Below are 16,129 nucleotides of genomic sequence, written 5' to 3' on the forward strand. Positions count from 1 at the left end.
AGCCCGCTTGATTGGCACCCCATCCACCACCTTAAACATTCACTCCCTCCACCACCGGCGTATCGTGGCTGCAGTGTGTACCATCTACAAGATGCACTGCAGCAACTCGCCAAGGCTTCTTCAGCAGTACGTCCCAAACCCGCGACCTCTCCCACCTAGAAGGACAAGGACAGCAGGCGCATGGGAACACCACCACTTCCAAGTCACACACCATCCTGACTTAGAAATATATCACCGATCCTTCATCGTCGCTGAGTCAAAATCCAGCAACTCCCTCCCTAACAACACTGTGGAAGCACCTTCACCACACAGACTGCAGTGGTTCAAGATGGTAGCTCACCACCACCTTCTCAAGGACAATTAGGGATGGGCAATAAATGCTGGCCTTGCCAGTGATGCCCACACCCCGTAAATGAATTTTAAAAAAGTCACTCATATTGCACGTTGACTAAACTGCAGTTAAAAGCAAACAAATTTATGTCCAAACTGGTATTTTAGCTTCATAAACTACTCTAGCAGAATATTACATCTAATTGATTTTCCATATCTTCAAGAAGGACAAGGGCAGCAGGCGCATGGGAACACCACCATCTCCAAATTCCCCTCCAAGTCACACACCATCCTGACGTGGAAATAAACCGTCATTCCTTCATCGTCGCTGGGTTAAAATCCTGGAACTCCCTCCCTAACAGCACTGTGGGAGCACCTTCACCACACGGACTGCAGCGGTTCAAGAAGGCGGCTCACCACCACCTTCTCAAGGGCAACTAGGGATGGGCAATAAATGCTGGCCTTGCCAGCAACGCCCACATCCTATGAATGAATTTTTAAAAATGAATCAGCAGAGCTTCCCCGGTGATCTAGTGGTTAAATACCCTACCGAGCATTGTACTGAGCTGAACCAAATTCCACCCCCAGTATGTGGCATCAGTGGGGTTGCTACAATTGGCCTTGGGCGCTAGGCTACTGAGTTGGCGGCAGAGGAGAAATTAGCCAAAGTCCTTACTTCTGATGATCTGGCCTTGCTGGGAAGTGTGAGTAGATGCCTGGTGAGCAGTGGATTGGACTTTTATTTAAAACCTTCACTGTTAAGTAGTCTGGCTTCAGACTTGGGTGTCTAGAACATCGAGGTGGCTGGCATGTTGCAAGTACCTTCCACTATCCTGAAGGCAGATGCCTGTCTTATAGCTGATGAGAAAACTCAAGACTTTGGACAACAGTTGCTGAAGGAATTATCTGGAGGCTAGTAATAAGCACATGCTCCTATAGCCCAGATTTTCTGCCAACAGCCATTGAGCTATAGAGAGGCAGGCAACTGTTTCTGAAGCTCGACACGTACAATTTATGAAATCATGGTTCAATGGGATGTGGTGTATGTCTGCAGCAGTCGGGAGGGTGGTGGCAATGTCCCATGCCCAACATGTCTATGCCGGCATTTGTGCTCCACACGAGCCTCCTCCCAACCCTCTTCATCTAACTCTATCAGCACATTCTGCTATTTCTTTCTCCCTTATATCAAAGGAGAAGGAATAGAAGGAGGATGGAGTGGTCAACCATGTCAAACCAATCAGGTTTCCGCCCTTGCCACATTACCGAAACGGCTCTCATCAAAGTCACAAATGACATCCTTTGTGACTGTGACAAAGGTAAACTATCCCTCCTCGTCCTTCTCGACCTTTCTGCAGCCTTTGACACGGTTGACCACTCCATCCTCCTCCAACACCTCTCCACCGTCGTCCAGCTGGGTGGGACTGTACTCACCTGGTTCCATTCTTATTTATTTAATCGTATCCAGAGAATCACCTGCAACGGCTTCTCTTCCCACTCCCACATCGTTACCTCTGGTGTCCCCCAAGGATCTATCCTTGGCCCCCCTCCTATTTCTCATCTACTTGCTGCTCCTTGGCGAAATCATCCGAAAACACAGCGTCAGTTTCCACATGTACGCTGACGACACCCAGCTCTACCTCACCACTTCTTCTCTCGACCCCTCCACGGTCTCTAAATTGTCAGACTGCTTGTCCGACATCCAGTTCTGGATGACCAGAAATTTGCTTCAATTAAATATTGAGAAGACCAAAGCCATTGTTTTCAGTCCCCACCACGAACCCTGTTCCCTAGCCACTGACTCCATCCCTCTCCCTAACATCTGTCTGAGGCTGACCCACACTGTTCGCAACCTTGGTGTCATATTTTGATCCTGAAATGAGCTTCCAAACACAAATTCACAGCATAACAAAGACCGCCTATTTCCACCTCCATAACATCGCCCGTCTCCGCCCCGCCTCAGCTCATCCGCTGCTGAAACCCTCATCCATGCCTTTGTTACCTCTAGACTTGACTATTCCAATGCATCCCTGGCCAGCCTCTGACATTCTACCCTGCGTAAACTTGAGGTCATCCAAAACCCGGCTGCCCGTGTCCTAACTCGCACCAAGTCCCATTCACCCATAACCCCTGTGCTCGCTGACTTACATTGGCTCCCGGTTAAGCAACGCCTCGATTTCAAAATTCTCATCCTTGTTTTCAAATCCCTCCATGGCCTCGCCTCTCCCTATCTCTGTAACCTCCTCCAGCCCCACAACCCCCCGAGATATCTGCGCTCCTCTAACTTGCCCTCTTGAGCATCCCTGATTATAATCGCTCCACCATTGCCGGCCGTGCCTTCAGCTGCCAAGGCCCTAAGCTCTGAAATTCCCTCCCTAAACCTCTCCGCCTCTCTACCTCTCTTTCCTTCTTTAAGACGCTCCTTAAACCTACCTCTTTGGCCCTAATTTCCCGTTATGTGGCTCGGTCATAACACTCCTGTGAAGCGCCTTGGGATGTTTCACTATGTTAAAGGCATTATATAAATACAAGTTGTTGTTGTTATTATTATTTAGCTTCCCCTTAAATGCATCTATGCTATTTGCCTAAATTGCTCGAGTTCCACATTCTTACCAATCTTTGGGTAAAGAAGTTTCTCCTGAATTCTCTGTTGGATTTATTAGCGACTGTCTTCGATTTATCACCTCTAGTTCTGGTCTCCCCAACAAGTGGAAACATCTTCTCTACGTCTACCCTATCGAACCCTTTCAGAATCTTAAAGACCTCTATCAGGCCGCCCCTCAGCCTTCTCTTTTCTGGAGAAAAGAGCCCCAGCCTGTTCAGACTTCCTTGATAAATATATCCTCTCAGTTGTGGTATCATCCTTATGAATCTTTTTTGCATCTTCACCAATGCTTCTATATCCCTTTTATATTATGGAGACCAGAATTGTGCACAGTGAGGTCTAAACAAGGTTCTGTACAAGTTTAACACAACTTCTCTGCTTTTCAATTGTATCCTTCTAGAAATGGACCCAGTGCATGGTTTGCCTTTTTTTTTATAGCTTTATTAACATGTGCCGCTACTTTTAGTGATTTGTGTATCTGTGCCCCTAGATCCCTTTGCTCCTACATAAGAACATAAGAAATAGGAGCAGCAGTAGGCCAATCGGCCCCTCGAGCCTGCTCCGCCATTCAATAAGATCATGGCTGATCTGATCCTAACCGCCAATCCACTATCACAGAACCATCTCCTGAATCTAACAGAATTAGACACACGAAATAGGAGCAGGATCAGGCTACACGGCCCCTGGGCCCGCTCCGCTACCCACAGGGCCATGACCAATCCAAACCTAGACTCATGTCCAAATTCCTGCCCGCTCCCCGTAACCCTTAATTCCCTTTACTTCTAGGAAACTGTCTATTTCTGTTTTAAATTTATGTAATGATGTAGCTTCTACAGCTTTTTGGGGCAGCATATTCCATGGACCTACCACCCTCTGAGTGAAGTAGTTCCTCCTCATCTCAGTTTTGAAAGAGCAGCCCCTTATTCTAAGACTATGCCCCCTAGTTCTAGCCTCACCCATCATCGGGAACATCTTCCCCGCATCCACCCGATCCAACCCCTTCACAATCTTATATGTTTCAATAAGATCGCCTCTCATTCTTCTGAACTCCAATGAGTAGCGTCCCAATCTATTCAACCTCTCCTCATATGTCCATCCCCTCATCCCCGGGATTAACCGAGTGAACCTTCTTTGTACTGACTCGAGAGCAAGTATGTCCTTTCTTAAGTATGGACACCAAAACTGTACGCAGTATTCCAGGTGCGGTCTCACCAACACCTTGTACAACTGAAGCAATACCTCCCTATTTTTATATTCTATCCCCTTAGCAATGAAAGCCAACATTCCATTGGCCTTCTTAATCACTTGCTGCACCTGCATACTAACCTTTTGAGTTTCGTGCACCAGGACCCCCAGATCCCTTTGTACTTCAGTACTTTCCAGTTCCTTGACTTCCCCTTCATAAAACCATGCTGACTTTGTCCTATTAAATTATGATTATCCAAATGTCCTGTTACTGTCTCCTTAATAATGGACTCCAAAATTTTACCTACCACAGATGTTAGGCTAACCGGTCTATAGTTTCCAGCCTTCTGTCTACTGCCCTTTTTAAATAAGGGTGTTACATTAGCAGTTTTCCAGTCTGCCGGGACCTTTGCCGAGTCCAGGGAGTTTTGGAAAATTATTACCAATGCATCCACAATCCCTACCGCCACTTCCCTCAAGACCCTAGGATGTAAGCCATCAGGTCCAGGTGATTTATCCGCCTTGAGTCCCATTATTTTACCGAGTACCACTTCCTTAGTGATTTTGATCGTGTTTAGCTCCTCCCCGCCTTTAGCCCCCTGTTTGTCCAGTGTTGGGATATTCTTAGTGTATACTCTACCCCATTCAGACTCTTATCCCCTGTACCCTCTTATTATCATAGTTCCTTGACTATCAAATCAATCAAATCAAATCAAATCAACTTTTATTGTCATTGTTAGTGCACAAGTGCAGTACAACGAAATGTAGGCTTGCGGCTCCCGAGAGTGTACGTTTGGATTAAGACATTTAAACATTCAACATACATTTGGCTTGTAGTATATTAACATAAATATGACCATAATAAAGTGCATTGGTAGATATGCAGGCTTTAGAGTTTATTTGTGGAGTTCAGCAGGATGACAGCCCTGGGAAAGAAGCTGTTCCTAAATCTGGTCATACGGGTGCGAATGCATCTGTAGCGTCTCCCAGATGGTAGGAGGGTGAACAGACTGTGGCTGGGGTGGGTAGGGTCTTTGATGATGGACCGTGACCTCCGTAGTTGGCGTTTCTGGTATATGTGCTCTATGGTCGGTAGCCGGGTGCCGGTAATGCGTTGGGCAGTTTTGACTACCCGCTGCAGGGCTTTCCGGTCATAGTAGCTACAGCTGCCATACCATACTGTGATACAGTTTGTCAGGATGCTCTCTATAGTGCAGCGGTAAGGGGTGACAGATTACATCCCTTCAGCCTCCTTAAGAAATATAGGCGCTGCTGGGCCTTCTTCACCAGAGAGGAGGTGTTGAGGGACCAGGAGAGGTCTTCCGTGATGTGGACTCCGAGGAACTTAAAGCTGTCCACCCTTTCCACCACAGCCCCATTGATGTGGATGGGGGTGTGACTTCCGCCTTTGGACTTCCTGAAGTCCACAATGATTTCTTTTGTTTTCTTGGTGTTAAGGGCCAGGTTGTTATCGGCGCACCACTTCACGAGATGCTGGACCTCCTCCCTGTAGGCTGACTCATCGTTGTTGGTGATCTGGCCTACTACCGTGGTGTCATCCGCAAACTTGATGATGGTGTTGGAACCATGAACAGCCACACAGTCGTGGGTGAAGAGGGAGTAGAGGAGGGGGCTCAGCACACATCCTTGTGGGGTCCCCGTGTTCAGGGTCGGGGGGGGGGAGGTGTGGTTACCTAATTTGACAGACTGGGGTCTGTTTGTTAGGAAGTCCAGGGTCCAGTTGCAGAGGGAAGTGTTCAGGCCAAGAGTTTGGAGTTTGGTGGCCAGCTTGTTGGGGACGATAGTGTTGAATGCTGAGCTGTAGTCTATAAACAGCATTCTGATGTAGGTCTCCTTACCATCTAGGTGATTCAGTGCCGAGTGTAGAGCAGTTGTGATTGCATCCTCCGTTGATCTGTTTGCACGATAGGCAAACTGGTGTTGGTCAAGGGAGGCAGGAACACTGGCTTTGATGTGAGCTAAGACCAGTCTCTCGAAACACTTCATTATGATCGGTGTGAGTGCGACAGGTCGATAGTCGTTCAGGCACGTCACAGCCGTTTGTTTTGGCACAGGAATAATGGTAGCGGTCTTGAAGCATGTAGGGACTACTGCCTGGGCCAATGACAGATTGAAGATGGCGGTGAAGACATCAGCCAGCTGATCAGCACATTCCTTGAGTACCCGTCCAGGGATGCTATCCGGTCCAGCAGCCTTTCGTGTGTTCACTCCGCGTAGAACACCCCTTACGTCGGAGGTCGACAGAGTGAGCACCTGGTCTTCCGGGGGTGGCAAGGCTTTGGTAGCCGGCTCCATGTTGTCCCTGTCGAAGCGAGCGTAGAAGTTGTTAAGCTCCTCCGGAAGGGAGGCATCGCTAACCGGGGGACTGGTGTTTTTGCGCTTGTAGTCAGTGATGGACTACTGTATTGAGTGGAGGAGGAAGGGAGGTACAGAGCAGTGTTGCTAGCAGTGTTGTCCAATACATTAACAACTAGACACATGTGGTTGACTGGAAATCCAGATGTGGCTAATTGCATTTCTGATGAGAGAGTAATAGATACAGTTGTTGGGCATATAATCTCAATACTCATATTCGCATGGCCTATACATGTGTACATTAACTTTTTGGGGGATTTTTTTTGTAAAATGCCAACAAAAAGCAGAGTATTTGAGTATTTTTTGATCATTGCGAGTCCTTTACTTCCTTGGTTATTGAATGGTGGTAGATGCTTGTTAAGGAAATATACACATGTGAAGTACGTTTACCTGCATTGTGTGAAGGTATGCAAGGTGTTTTCTACTGAAATTAGTGCATGTCGCTAAAACAGTGCCGTCATAGCCATACCTGTGGCTAGTCAGCAATTTCTCTTGGACAACACGGTTGGTCCAGATTCCCAAACCTCTTGAGTCAGCTCTGCATGTTGCCATGACATGTTCATTATATATAAATTTGTCAACTGTAAAGAATAGTTAATGATGTGAAAAGTGCAAAATAAATGTTCACACCCCATCAGCCAATGAGACAGAAATAAACCCGTTGAACTATTTTCATGAGGGTGGGGTAACAGGGGATGCCCAATGAATACATTGCGCAAACTGAATTTTTATAAATCTTGTCAAAATGACAGTTACAATCAGAAAGTTCTGTTTCAGGCTGCATCAATCTAAATTTACAGCAAGCAGTGAGAATCTTTCTTGCAACACACGTGGCAACTACAATAGGGCGTAAAGGAAATTAGATAGTTAATATAAAGCTGGGTGGGAATGTAGGTTGTGAGGAGGATGCAAGGAGGCTTCAAGGGGATATAGACAAGCTAAGTGAATGGGCAAGAACATGGCAAATGAAATATAATGTGGAGAAATGTGAAGTTATCCACTTTGGTAGGAAAAATAGAAAAGCAGAGTATTTTTTAAATGGTGAGAGATTGGGAAATGTTGGTGTCCGGAGGGACCTGGGTGTCCTTGTACACGAGTCACTGAAAGTTAACATGCAGGTACAGCAAGCAATTAGGAAAGCAAATGGTATGTTGGCCTTTATTACAAGAGGATTTGAGTATAAGAGTTAAGACATCTTACTGCAATTATATAGGGCCCTGTTTAGACCACACCTGGAGTATTGTGTACAGTTTTGGTCTCCTTACCTAAGGAAGGATATACTTACCTTAGAGGGAGTGCAACGAAGGTTCACCAGACTGGTTCCTGGGATGGGGGGATTGTCCTATGAGGAGAGATTGAGTAGACTAGGCCTATATTCTCTGGAATTTAGAAGAATGAGAGGTGATCTCATTGAAACATACAACATTCTTACAGGGCTTGACAGGGTAGATGCAGGGAGGATGTTTCCCCTGGCTGGGGAGTCTAGAACCAGGGGTCACAGTCTCAGAACAAGGGGTCGGCCTTTTAGGACTGAGATGAGGAGAAATTTCTTCCCTCAGAGGGTGGTGAATCTTTGGAATTCTCTACCCCAGAGGGCTGTGGAGGCTCAGTCATTGAGTATATTCAAGACAGAGATCGATAGTTCAGGAAAGTGGAGATGAGGTCAAAGATCAGCCATGATCTTATTGAATGGCGGAGCAGGCTCGAGGAGCTAAATGGCCGACTCCTGCTCCTATTTCTTAAGAAACAGGAGTCGGCCACACGGCCCCTCGAGCCTGCTCCGTCATTCAATAAGATCATGGCTGATCTTCGACCTCAACTCCACTTTCCTGCCCAATCCCCATATCGCATGATTCCCCTAAAGTCCAAAAATCTATCGATTTCAGCCTTAAATATACTCAAAGATTTAGCATTCACAGCCCTCTGGGGCAGAGAATTCCAAAAAGTTGCTTGAGAAAGAATAATATTAAAGAGTCGAGAGATTGAGCTGGAGAGTTAGCTGGCACGTGGGGAGTGAAACAGCAGCGGTGAGTTGGGGAGAGAGGCCAGCATGAACAGAGGCTTGTGTGAGCAGGGTATGTGTTTCCACAGGGAGTGGTCAAGGTATCTTTCAATGGAAAAGTGGAGGAATATTTGGAGACACAGGGAGAGAGGAGTAATGGTATTAGTTGTGGATTTCTGCAGCAGAGAGCCTGCACACAATAGACTGAAAGAGTTGTGTCTGTGCTGCACCATTCTATGATTCTGCATTAAGATCCTTGTTATGAGACAGGGAAATGGCCCAACAGGGACTTATTCCAAAAGAACAGGTCAGTTTGCTGATTTGTACCATTTAAAAGCAGGTAGTTTCTCATAACAAATAAAAGCAAAATGCTGTGGAACCTGGACATCTGCTGGTAGATTCTCATGTGCTCTAGATTGCACAATACTTGCAAATGCAAACTGGAAAAATAAATAGAAATTTTAAAACAAGGCAAAAAAATTTTGATCCAAATAAAAAAATGTTGTGACCCCGACGTGATTTGAACACGCAGCCTTCTGATCTGGAGTCAGACGCGCTACCGTTGCGCCACGAGGTCCCGCCAGCGCTCTCAGCCTCTCGGCGCCCCATCAGCCCAGGCCCGGCGCAGCTGTCAATCACCGCCCGTGATGTCACGGGGCGGGGCCCGGTGCGGCTGTCAATCACCATACAAGACGTCACGGGGCGGGGCCCGGTGCGACTGTTAATCACCGCCCGTGACGTCACGGGGGCGGGGCCCGGCGCTCCGCGGAGCGGGGGAGCCCTGGTTTTTAGGCTGGGAAACCCCGTGCTTCTTCCTTTTGGGCGGCGATGGCGGACGGATTCAATAAGGTGGGTCTGCGGCTCCTCATATACCCCAACCCCGGGGCTCCCCTCACACTCCCCAACCCACCCCCGGCTCCACTCCCCAACCCAACCCAACCCAACCCCTCATATACCTCACCCCCGGCTCCACTCCCCAAACCAACCCCGGACTCAGCAAGGTGGGCCCGCGGCCCAGAGCTACTCCTATACCCCGGGCTCCAAATCCCGGATTCAACGTGGCGGCTCCGGGCCCCTCACAGCAAACTCGGCCCCGGCCTCCCCTCAGAGCGCGGCCCCTCACACCCCGGGCCTCCCCTCACTCCAGGCCGCGCTCCGGGCCCTTACAATGGCGGCGGATTTTACACGAGGGAGGCCGGCGGGGCCTGAGGCCCGGGGGGTGGAGGATCAGGGCCCCTCCCTCTCTCTCCGGGGGGCCTCTCTCTCTCTTCCGGGCCGGGCGCCTCTCTCTCCGGGGCCTCGGGCTCTCCTGCTCTGTCTAACCCTTTGCCTTCTTGTCCCACAGGTGCTGCTCCTGGATGGTCGCGGACACCTCCTGGGCCGCCTGGCCGCCATCGTGGCCAAACAGATCCTGCTCGGTAATTGACTCGCTGCCCCGGGCCGGGCCGCGCTCACTCCTGGTGTCGGTGATGAATGATTGAATTTTGAAGGTTTTACTGAGAATACTTTCATGCACTACCATCTGAGGCCCAGTCTCCCCTCGAGCAGAGAGTGCCGCACACTGCGCGGGCCAGGCAGCCTCTGCACACACAAACTTTTAACTTGATCCAGTTCTCTTGTTTATTGTCAATCACTGACCAAACTCACTCACTCTCTCTCTCTCTCTCTCTCTCTCTCTCTCAAAGGCCATAAAGTGGTGGTGGTCAGGTGTGAAGGTATCAACATCTCCGGCAACTTTTACCGAAACAAGCGTAAGTCCCCCTCCCCCCCCAATGACTGTTTTTGTCTATAAAACCTAATTACTGTGGATCGAATTTAATAAATTCAGATTAGTTCACGTTACTTGTAGTTGCAGCTGATTTATTGTCTGTGATGAATGACTGTGATCGAGTTTCTCGACAATGAGAAGAGCTCACATGCACTACCATCTGAGACACATGGTCAGGATCAGGTTAATACTTACAGGATCATTATTTGTAGAAATCCACTTAAATCAAAAACTTGAGACTGAATATGTTTTATGGAGATGTGCAAAAGTTACATGCACCAATACTTTTATACTTGTACATTTTACCTAAAGATTTAATTTGGTTTATCCAAGAATATGACATTGAAAGTTCAGCATTAGATTTCAGTGTAGCATGAAGTCAAATGGTGTTGGATTTATTTGGTACAGATATTCAGTTACCTCTTTTTTTTCTATAGTTAAGTACCTTTCTTTCTTGCGCAAGAGGATGAATACTAACCCTTCTCGTGGCCCATATCACTTCAGAGCACCAAGCCGAATCTTTTGGAGGACTGTAAGAGGTAATAGTTTGCTTTTAATCCAGGGATGAGAGACCTGTTATGTGGATAGACTGGAGAAGCTGGGGTTGTTCTCCTTGGAGCAGAGACGGTTGAGAGGAGATTTGATGGAGGTGTTCAAAATCATGAGGGGGTCAGGAGAGAGTTGATAGAGAGAAACTGTTCCCATTGGCGGAAGGGCCGAGAACCAGAGGACACAGATTTAAGGTGATTAGCAGAAGAACCAAAGGTGACATGAGGAAAAACTTTCTTGCTCAGCGAGTGGTTAGGATCCGGAATTCACTGCCTGAAAGGGTGGTGGAGGCAGATTCAATCGTGATTTTCAATGGGGAGTTGGATAAGGAGCTGAAGGAAAATAATTTGCAGGGACAGGGCGGGGGAGTGGGACTGGCTGAAGTGCTCTTGCAGAGAGCCGGCACGGGCCGAATGGCCTCCTGTGCTGTAACCATTCTAGGATTGTCTTCTATGAGAATTTGATAGACATGTATTAATATCTATGCTTCAGAGATTTGTGCACAAGCACCCCCGGTCTCCTCTTGTACCCCAATAGTATTATTTAGTACGTATGGTCTCTCCTCATTCTTCCTACCAAATGACAGATAAAATTCAGTGCAAAGTGTGAGGTGATACATTTTGTTGGGAAGAATGACCTCGCACTGTGTTGAATTTCATCTGCCATGTGTCCGCCCATTCCACCTGTCTGCCTGTCTTGAAGTCTATTGGTATCTTCCTCGCTGTTTACTACACTTCTAGGTTTTGTCGTCTGTAAATTTTGATATTGTGCCCTGTACCCCAAGTCATTAATGTATATCAAAAACAGCAGTGGTCCTAGTATTGAACCTTGGGGTCGTCACTGTATACCTCCCTCCAGTCCAAAAATCCACAACTCTGTTTTCTATCTTAATCAATTTTGTATCCATGCTGCTACTGCCCCTTTTATCCCATGGGCTTTGATTTTTGTTAACCAGCCTAGTATATGGTACATAATCAAATGCCTTTTGAAAGTCCATATACACCAACTGCACTGCCCTCATCCACCCTCTGTTACTTCATCAAAAAACTTGGTCCAGCACAATCTGCCCGTGTATATCAATCCATGTCTTTCTAAATAATGTGGTGCATCAGTAACAGCTTGCATTTATATTGCGCCTTTAATATTGTGAAATGATCCAAAGCCCATCACAGGAGAGTTAACAAACAAAATTTGACACAAGCACAAGGAGATATTAGGAGAATACAGAGGCGGAGCGGTTTAGGGAGGGAATTCCAGAGCTTGGCCGAGGCACAGCCGCTAAAGGTGGGGTGGTGATAAATCGGGGACAAGCAAGAGGTCAGCATTTGAGGAGTGCAGAGAGCATTTGGAGTTGTGGGGGAGGGGGGCCATGGATTGAATTGGAAACAAAAGGTGAGAATTTTAAAAATTGACGCTCCCGCTCAGGCAGTGCCAATACCCGTCACCGAACACGGGTAGTGGGACTTGGTGCGAGTTAGGATACGGGCAGCATAGTTTTGGATGAGCTCAAGTTCACAGAGGGTGTGAGGCTGGACTGGAGAACACTGGAATAGTGGAGTCTGGAGGTAACAAAGGCGTGGCTGAGGGTTTCAGCAGCGGATGAGCTGAGGCAGGAGTGGAGAACATTGGAATAGTGGAGTCTGGAGGTAACAAAGGCGTGGCTGAGGGTTTCAGCAGCGGATGAGCTGAGGCAGGAGTGGAGACGGGCGATGTTCCGATCCCATGAACTCCCGTTGGTTCTCTCCCATCTTCTGGAAAACTTAAGTTGGTGCTTTCCAACACTGGCCTTAAAAGCCGGAGGGCCTGAGTCACTTGCATGCAGTGTGGTGGAATGGGACTCGACTTACGGAGTCGTCTTATGTTCGGAAAATTGCACTATTGCAGAGTTGCTGTTTTTAACGAGGGTAATTTCAGTTATATACAGTTAGGATTATTGTTGGGTGTTCAAATATTGATCTGTAAAGACTGGACTGTTTGAACGTAGATCACATTTCCAGACACATGGATACTGGTAGAACAGCTGACTACTGTTTTGCATGAGTACATTGTTTGGCAAATAAAATAGCATGTTGTACTGTGGTTACTTTAAGGTATGTTGCCGCACAAGACAAAGCGAGGTCAAGCTGCCTTGGACAGACTGAAGGTCTTTGATGGGATCCCCCCTCCATATGACAAGGTGCACGACACAACGTCTCTGAGTAATTCATGTCCATGTTCTGTCACTGATGAATTCTTATACCTACATTGTTTGACCTTTTAAATGAGAACAAACTTAATACTGAGATAGAATAAGTTCTCTTCAAATTATTTTTGTTCCTTTGCGCTCTCTTATTTAATCTATGCAATTTGCATTTGCAGAGGAAACGCATGGTTGTTCCAGCTGCCCTGAAGATTGTACGTTTGAAGCCAACTCGTAAGGTAATACTGAACGTTGCAATTTTTCTACCTTGAATCCACCGCTTCTGTGGGATTATTATTCTGTGTGGCTGAGTCAAGGTTCCGGGTTTGATCCCTGGTCCACTGAGTTAGTTGATCCCGGTCTCTGGGTTAGGGGGTAGAAAGGTCAGCTTGGGTTGATGCTAACCAGTGACCCTTGCTGGGAATGTGCCACACAGCCCTGGTGCTTTAGTAAGATGCCAACACTCCAATCAAGTTGCAGATGAATAACGGCCACTTGGGTGAAGTGCTGGAGGGCAGCCTGTATCGATGGAGATCGGGCCCAACAAGGAATCCATGCTTCTGGGAGGGCAGACAGAAGCTCCATTCCCCCTTTAAAAGGAAAGTAGTCTAGTTGTGTTTTCAGGTATTGGGCATGCATGAAAGCTTTTTGCTCAATGATGCAGGCAACAAGTTTTCTACTAAGAACAAGCCATTGCCCGTGTGACCACCTGTGTTGACCTACAGAGGCAGCTGGCATGTAGGAAACGGGTTCCGCCATTTACTGGTTCACTGGTAAAGACAGCTATTCTAAAAATTGGCCCTTAGTGTTAGGGGGGATTAAATACGTGGGGTTACGGGGATAGGGCTTGGGTGGGATGGTTGTTGGTGTAGGGACCGGGTGCTAGGGTTTGGATGATCAGCCATGATCTCGTTGAATGGCGGAGCAGGCTCGAAGGGCCGAATGGCCTACTCCTGCTCCTATCTTCTATGTTTCTATTCAGTAGAACCTAGGATTTCCTACAACACTAGAATGTTTTTCTGTAGTTAAACTAGCAATCTGCATTTTCAGAGAGGGACTGTACATTGGGTTTATCGGCCTTGTGGCTACAGTGAGAGTTTCATGTTTTGGCCTGAATGGACTCCTGTTTTATCTTTTCATTCTTGGGGTATGGGTGTCGGTGGCGAGGCTGGCATTTATGACTCATCCCTAATTAACCAAATGAGATGGTGGTGGGCCATCTTCTTGAGTGGCTGCTTGTGCAATATATCGCTCGCAGATATGATCCTATTTGTTGAAAAATCATGTTTTGCAGTGGTTTGAAATCATCTACTGTGAGCTGAAATTGGCCAGATGGGAGTGTTGGAGAGATTTGTTGGACTAATGAAGATACTAAATTTGGTTTTCATTGTAATGAGTAACTTATAACAATGAATGAAGCTTGTTTATGTAATGAGTGCCAAACAGTATGTAATTTTCCCATTGATGGAATGAAATGCTTTTTTGAAAGATTATAAAATAACTAGCATTACTTGCACATTGGGCTTTTGATAACATAAGAAATAGGAGCAGGAGTCGGCCATTCGGCCCCTCGAGCCTGCTCCGCCATTCAATAAAATCATGGCTGATCTTCGACCTCAACTCCACTTTCCTGCACTATCCCCATATCCCTTGATTCCCTTACTATCCAAAAATCTATCGATCTCTGTCCTGAATATACTCAATGACAGCCTCCGCAGCCCTCGGGTAGAGAATTCCAAAGATTCACCACCTGCTGAATTATTCCTCATCTCAGTCCTAAATGGCTGACCCCTTATTCTGAGACTGACCCCTGGTTCTAGACTCTCCCCAGCCAAGGGGACACATCCTCCCTGTCAATCCCTGTAAGAATTTTGTATGTTTCAATGAGATCACCTCTCATTCTTCTAAACTCTGGTGAATGTAGGCCCAGTCTACTCAATCTCTCCTCCGAGGACAATCCACAGGCATTGTGCTCCCTGGTACAAGTGCAAGCCATTCATTTGTGATCCACGAGTGAGTATTAGGCCATTAGTTATTACAGTCAGGTCTGGCCCCATTGTAGGCTGATGTATAGCACCGACCGGTTTCATCCTCTAACCGAGAGTACTGAGGCCAATTGTAGTGCCCTACCACTGTTCTGAAGGAGGCTAGGGGTCAAATTTGGGGCCTTCCAAGCCGGCAGTGCTCATTTATTTGCTGAGCCATTGGGAAAGCAGTTAAGAACTGTGGGGAAATATAATGCTACCCTGTCCAAAAGCTGAATTGTGAGCTTAACCGTCGACTAATTGTTTCCTTGCAGTTTGCTGCTCTTGGTCGCCTTGCTCATGAAGTTGGCTGGAAATACCAGGCAGTTACGGCCACTCTTGAAGAGAAGCGTAAAGAAAAGGCCAAGCTTCACTATGAGAGAAAGAAGAAAGTTTTGGTAAGTAATGTTTTATCCTTCAGATTGCTGCAATGTTACCCAATTTAAGGAGCGTCTGGTGCCAAGCACTGTTCCCTGGTAGGATGTGTGCACTGCTAACTTCCCACAACTCCTCCTATCCAACCAGCTGGCCGGGATCTCTTCTAGCCTGAGCTGCGATTGGGGAAACTCACACAAAGGGAAGTTATGTTTTAAACTTTTGTCCTGCAAAAAAAAGAAGTGGATTTTAAATTTGTAATAATTGTGTATCTGTACTGTGAATAAAGCGGAAGTTACAATGGTGCTTGTCTTACAAAATACAAATTCCCTTTTTATCAATGATTTTTATAAATTCTGTTCACAGAAACTGAAGAAAATTGCTGAGAAGAATGTTGAAAGCAAAATTGCCAAGTACACGGCAGTGCTAAAACAATATGGCATTCTTGTTTAATATATTCAGTTAGAGGCGTTGACAATAAAAGCTGTAGAAAACATTGATTTACGTGTGCCTTTGGTTCTTGGACTATCTTCTCACGACGCTTGTCTTGTCGCCATTAAGCATGCAGGAATTCTCCACTTACTGGACTACCTGTACTTACTGATAAGTTAATACCCTGACAGTGTGTTGATCTTCCCTGGACCCACTCAGTAGCTAAGTTAAAGGGATAATGTGCAATTCACCCATCTTTTGCCAGGAGGACTGAAATGCAGTGTTTGAGCTCAGCATCAAATTACCT

At 46.8% G+C, this 16,129-nt stretch overlaps 1 protein-coding gene and 3 non-coding genes across 4 annotated transcripts; 3 read left to right on the forward strand and 1 right to left on the reverse strand.

Moving 5' to 3' along the window:
• Positions 1-9,000: 9,000 nt before the first annotated feature.
• trnaw-cca (transfer RNA tryptophan (anticodon CCA)) lies at positions 9,001-9,072 on the reverse strand. The gene has a single exon. It is a non-coding gene; the product is annotated as a tRNA-Trp (tRNA).
• Positions 9,073-9,252: 180 nt separating this feature from the next.
• rpl13a (ribosomal protein L13a) lies at positions 9,253-15,890 on the forward strand. The gene is made up of 8 exons (XM_085963075.1): positions 9,253-9,344; positions 9,841-9,913; positions 10,181-10,246; positions 10,701-10,802; positions 12,903-12,988; positions 13,171-13,230; positions 15,291-15,413; positions 15,757-15,890. The coding sequence occupies exons 1-8, from the start codon at positions 9,324-9,326 to the stop codon at positions 15,841-15,843; spliced, it is 618 nt and encodes a 205-aa protein (XP_085819201.1). The 5' UTR covers positions 9,253-9,323; the 3' UTR covers positions 15,844-15,890.
• On the forward strand, positions 10,358-10,433 carry LOC147103464 (small nucleolar RNA Z195/SNORD33/SNORD32 family). The gene has a single exon (XR_015073020.1). It is a non-coding gene; the product is annotated as a small nucleolar RNA Z195/SNORD33/SNORD32 family (small nucleolar RNA).
• Positions 13,027-13,101, forward strand: LOC147103465 (small nucleolar RNA SNORD34). Its single transcript, XR_015073011.1, has one exon. It is a non-coding gene; the product is annotated as a small nucleolar RNA SNORD34 (small nucleolar RNA).
• Positions 15,891-16,129: the final 239 nt, after the last annotated feature.

The sequence above is a fragment of the Somniosus microcephalus genome, chromosome 20 (genome assembly GCF_052327205.1).
Source record: "Somniosus microcephalus isolate GS21.2 chromosome 20, FLI_Smic_1.0, whole genome shotgun sequence".
Lineage (NCBI taxonomy): Eukaryota > Metazoa > Chordata > Chondrichthyes > Squaliformes > Somniosidae > Somniosus > Somniosus microcephalus.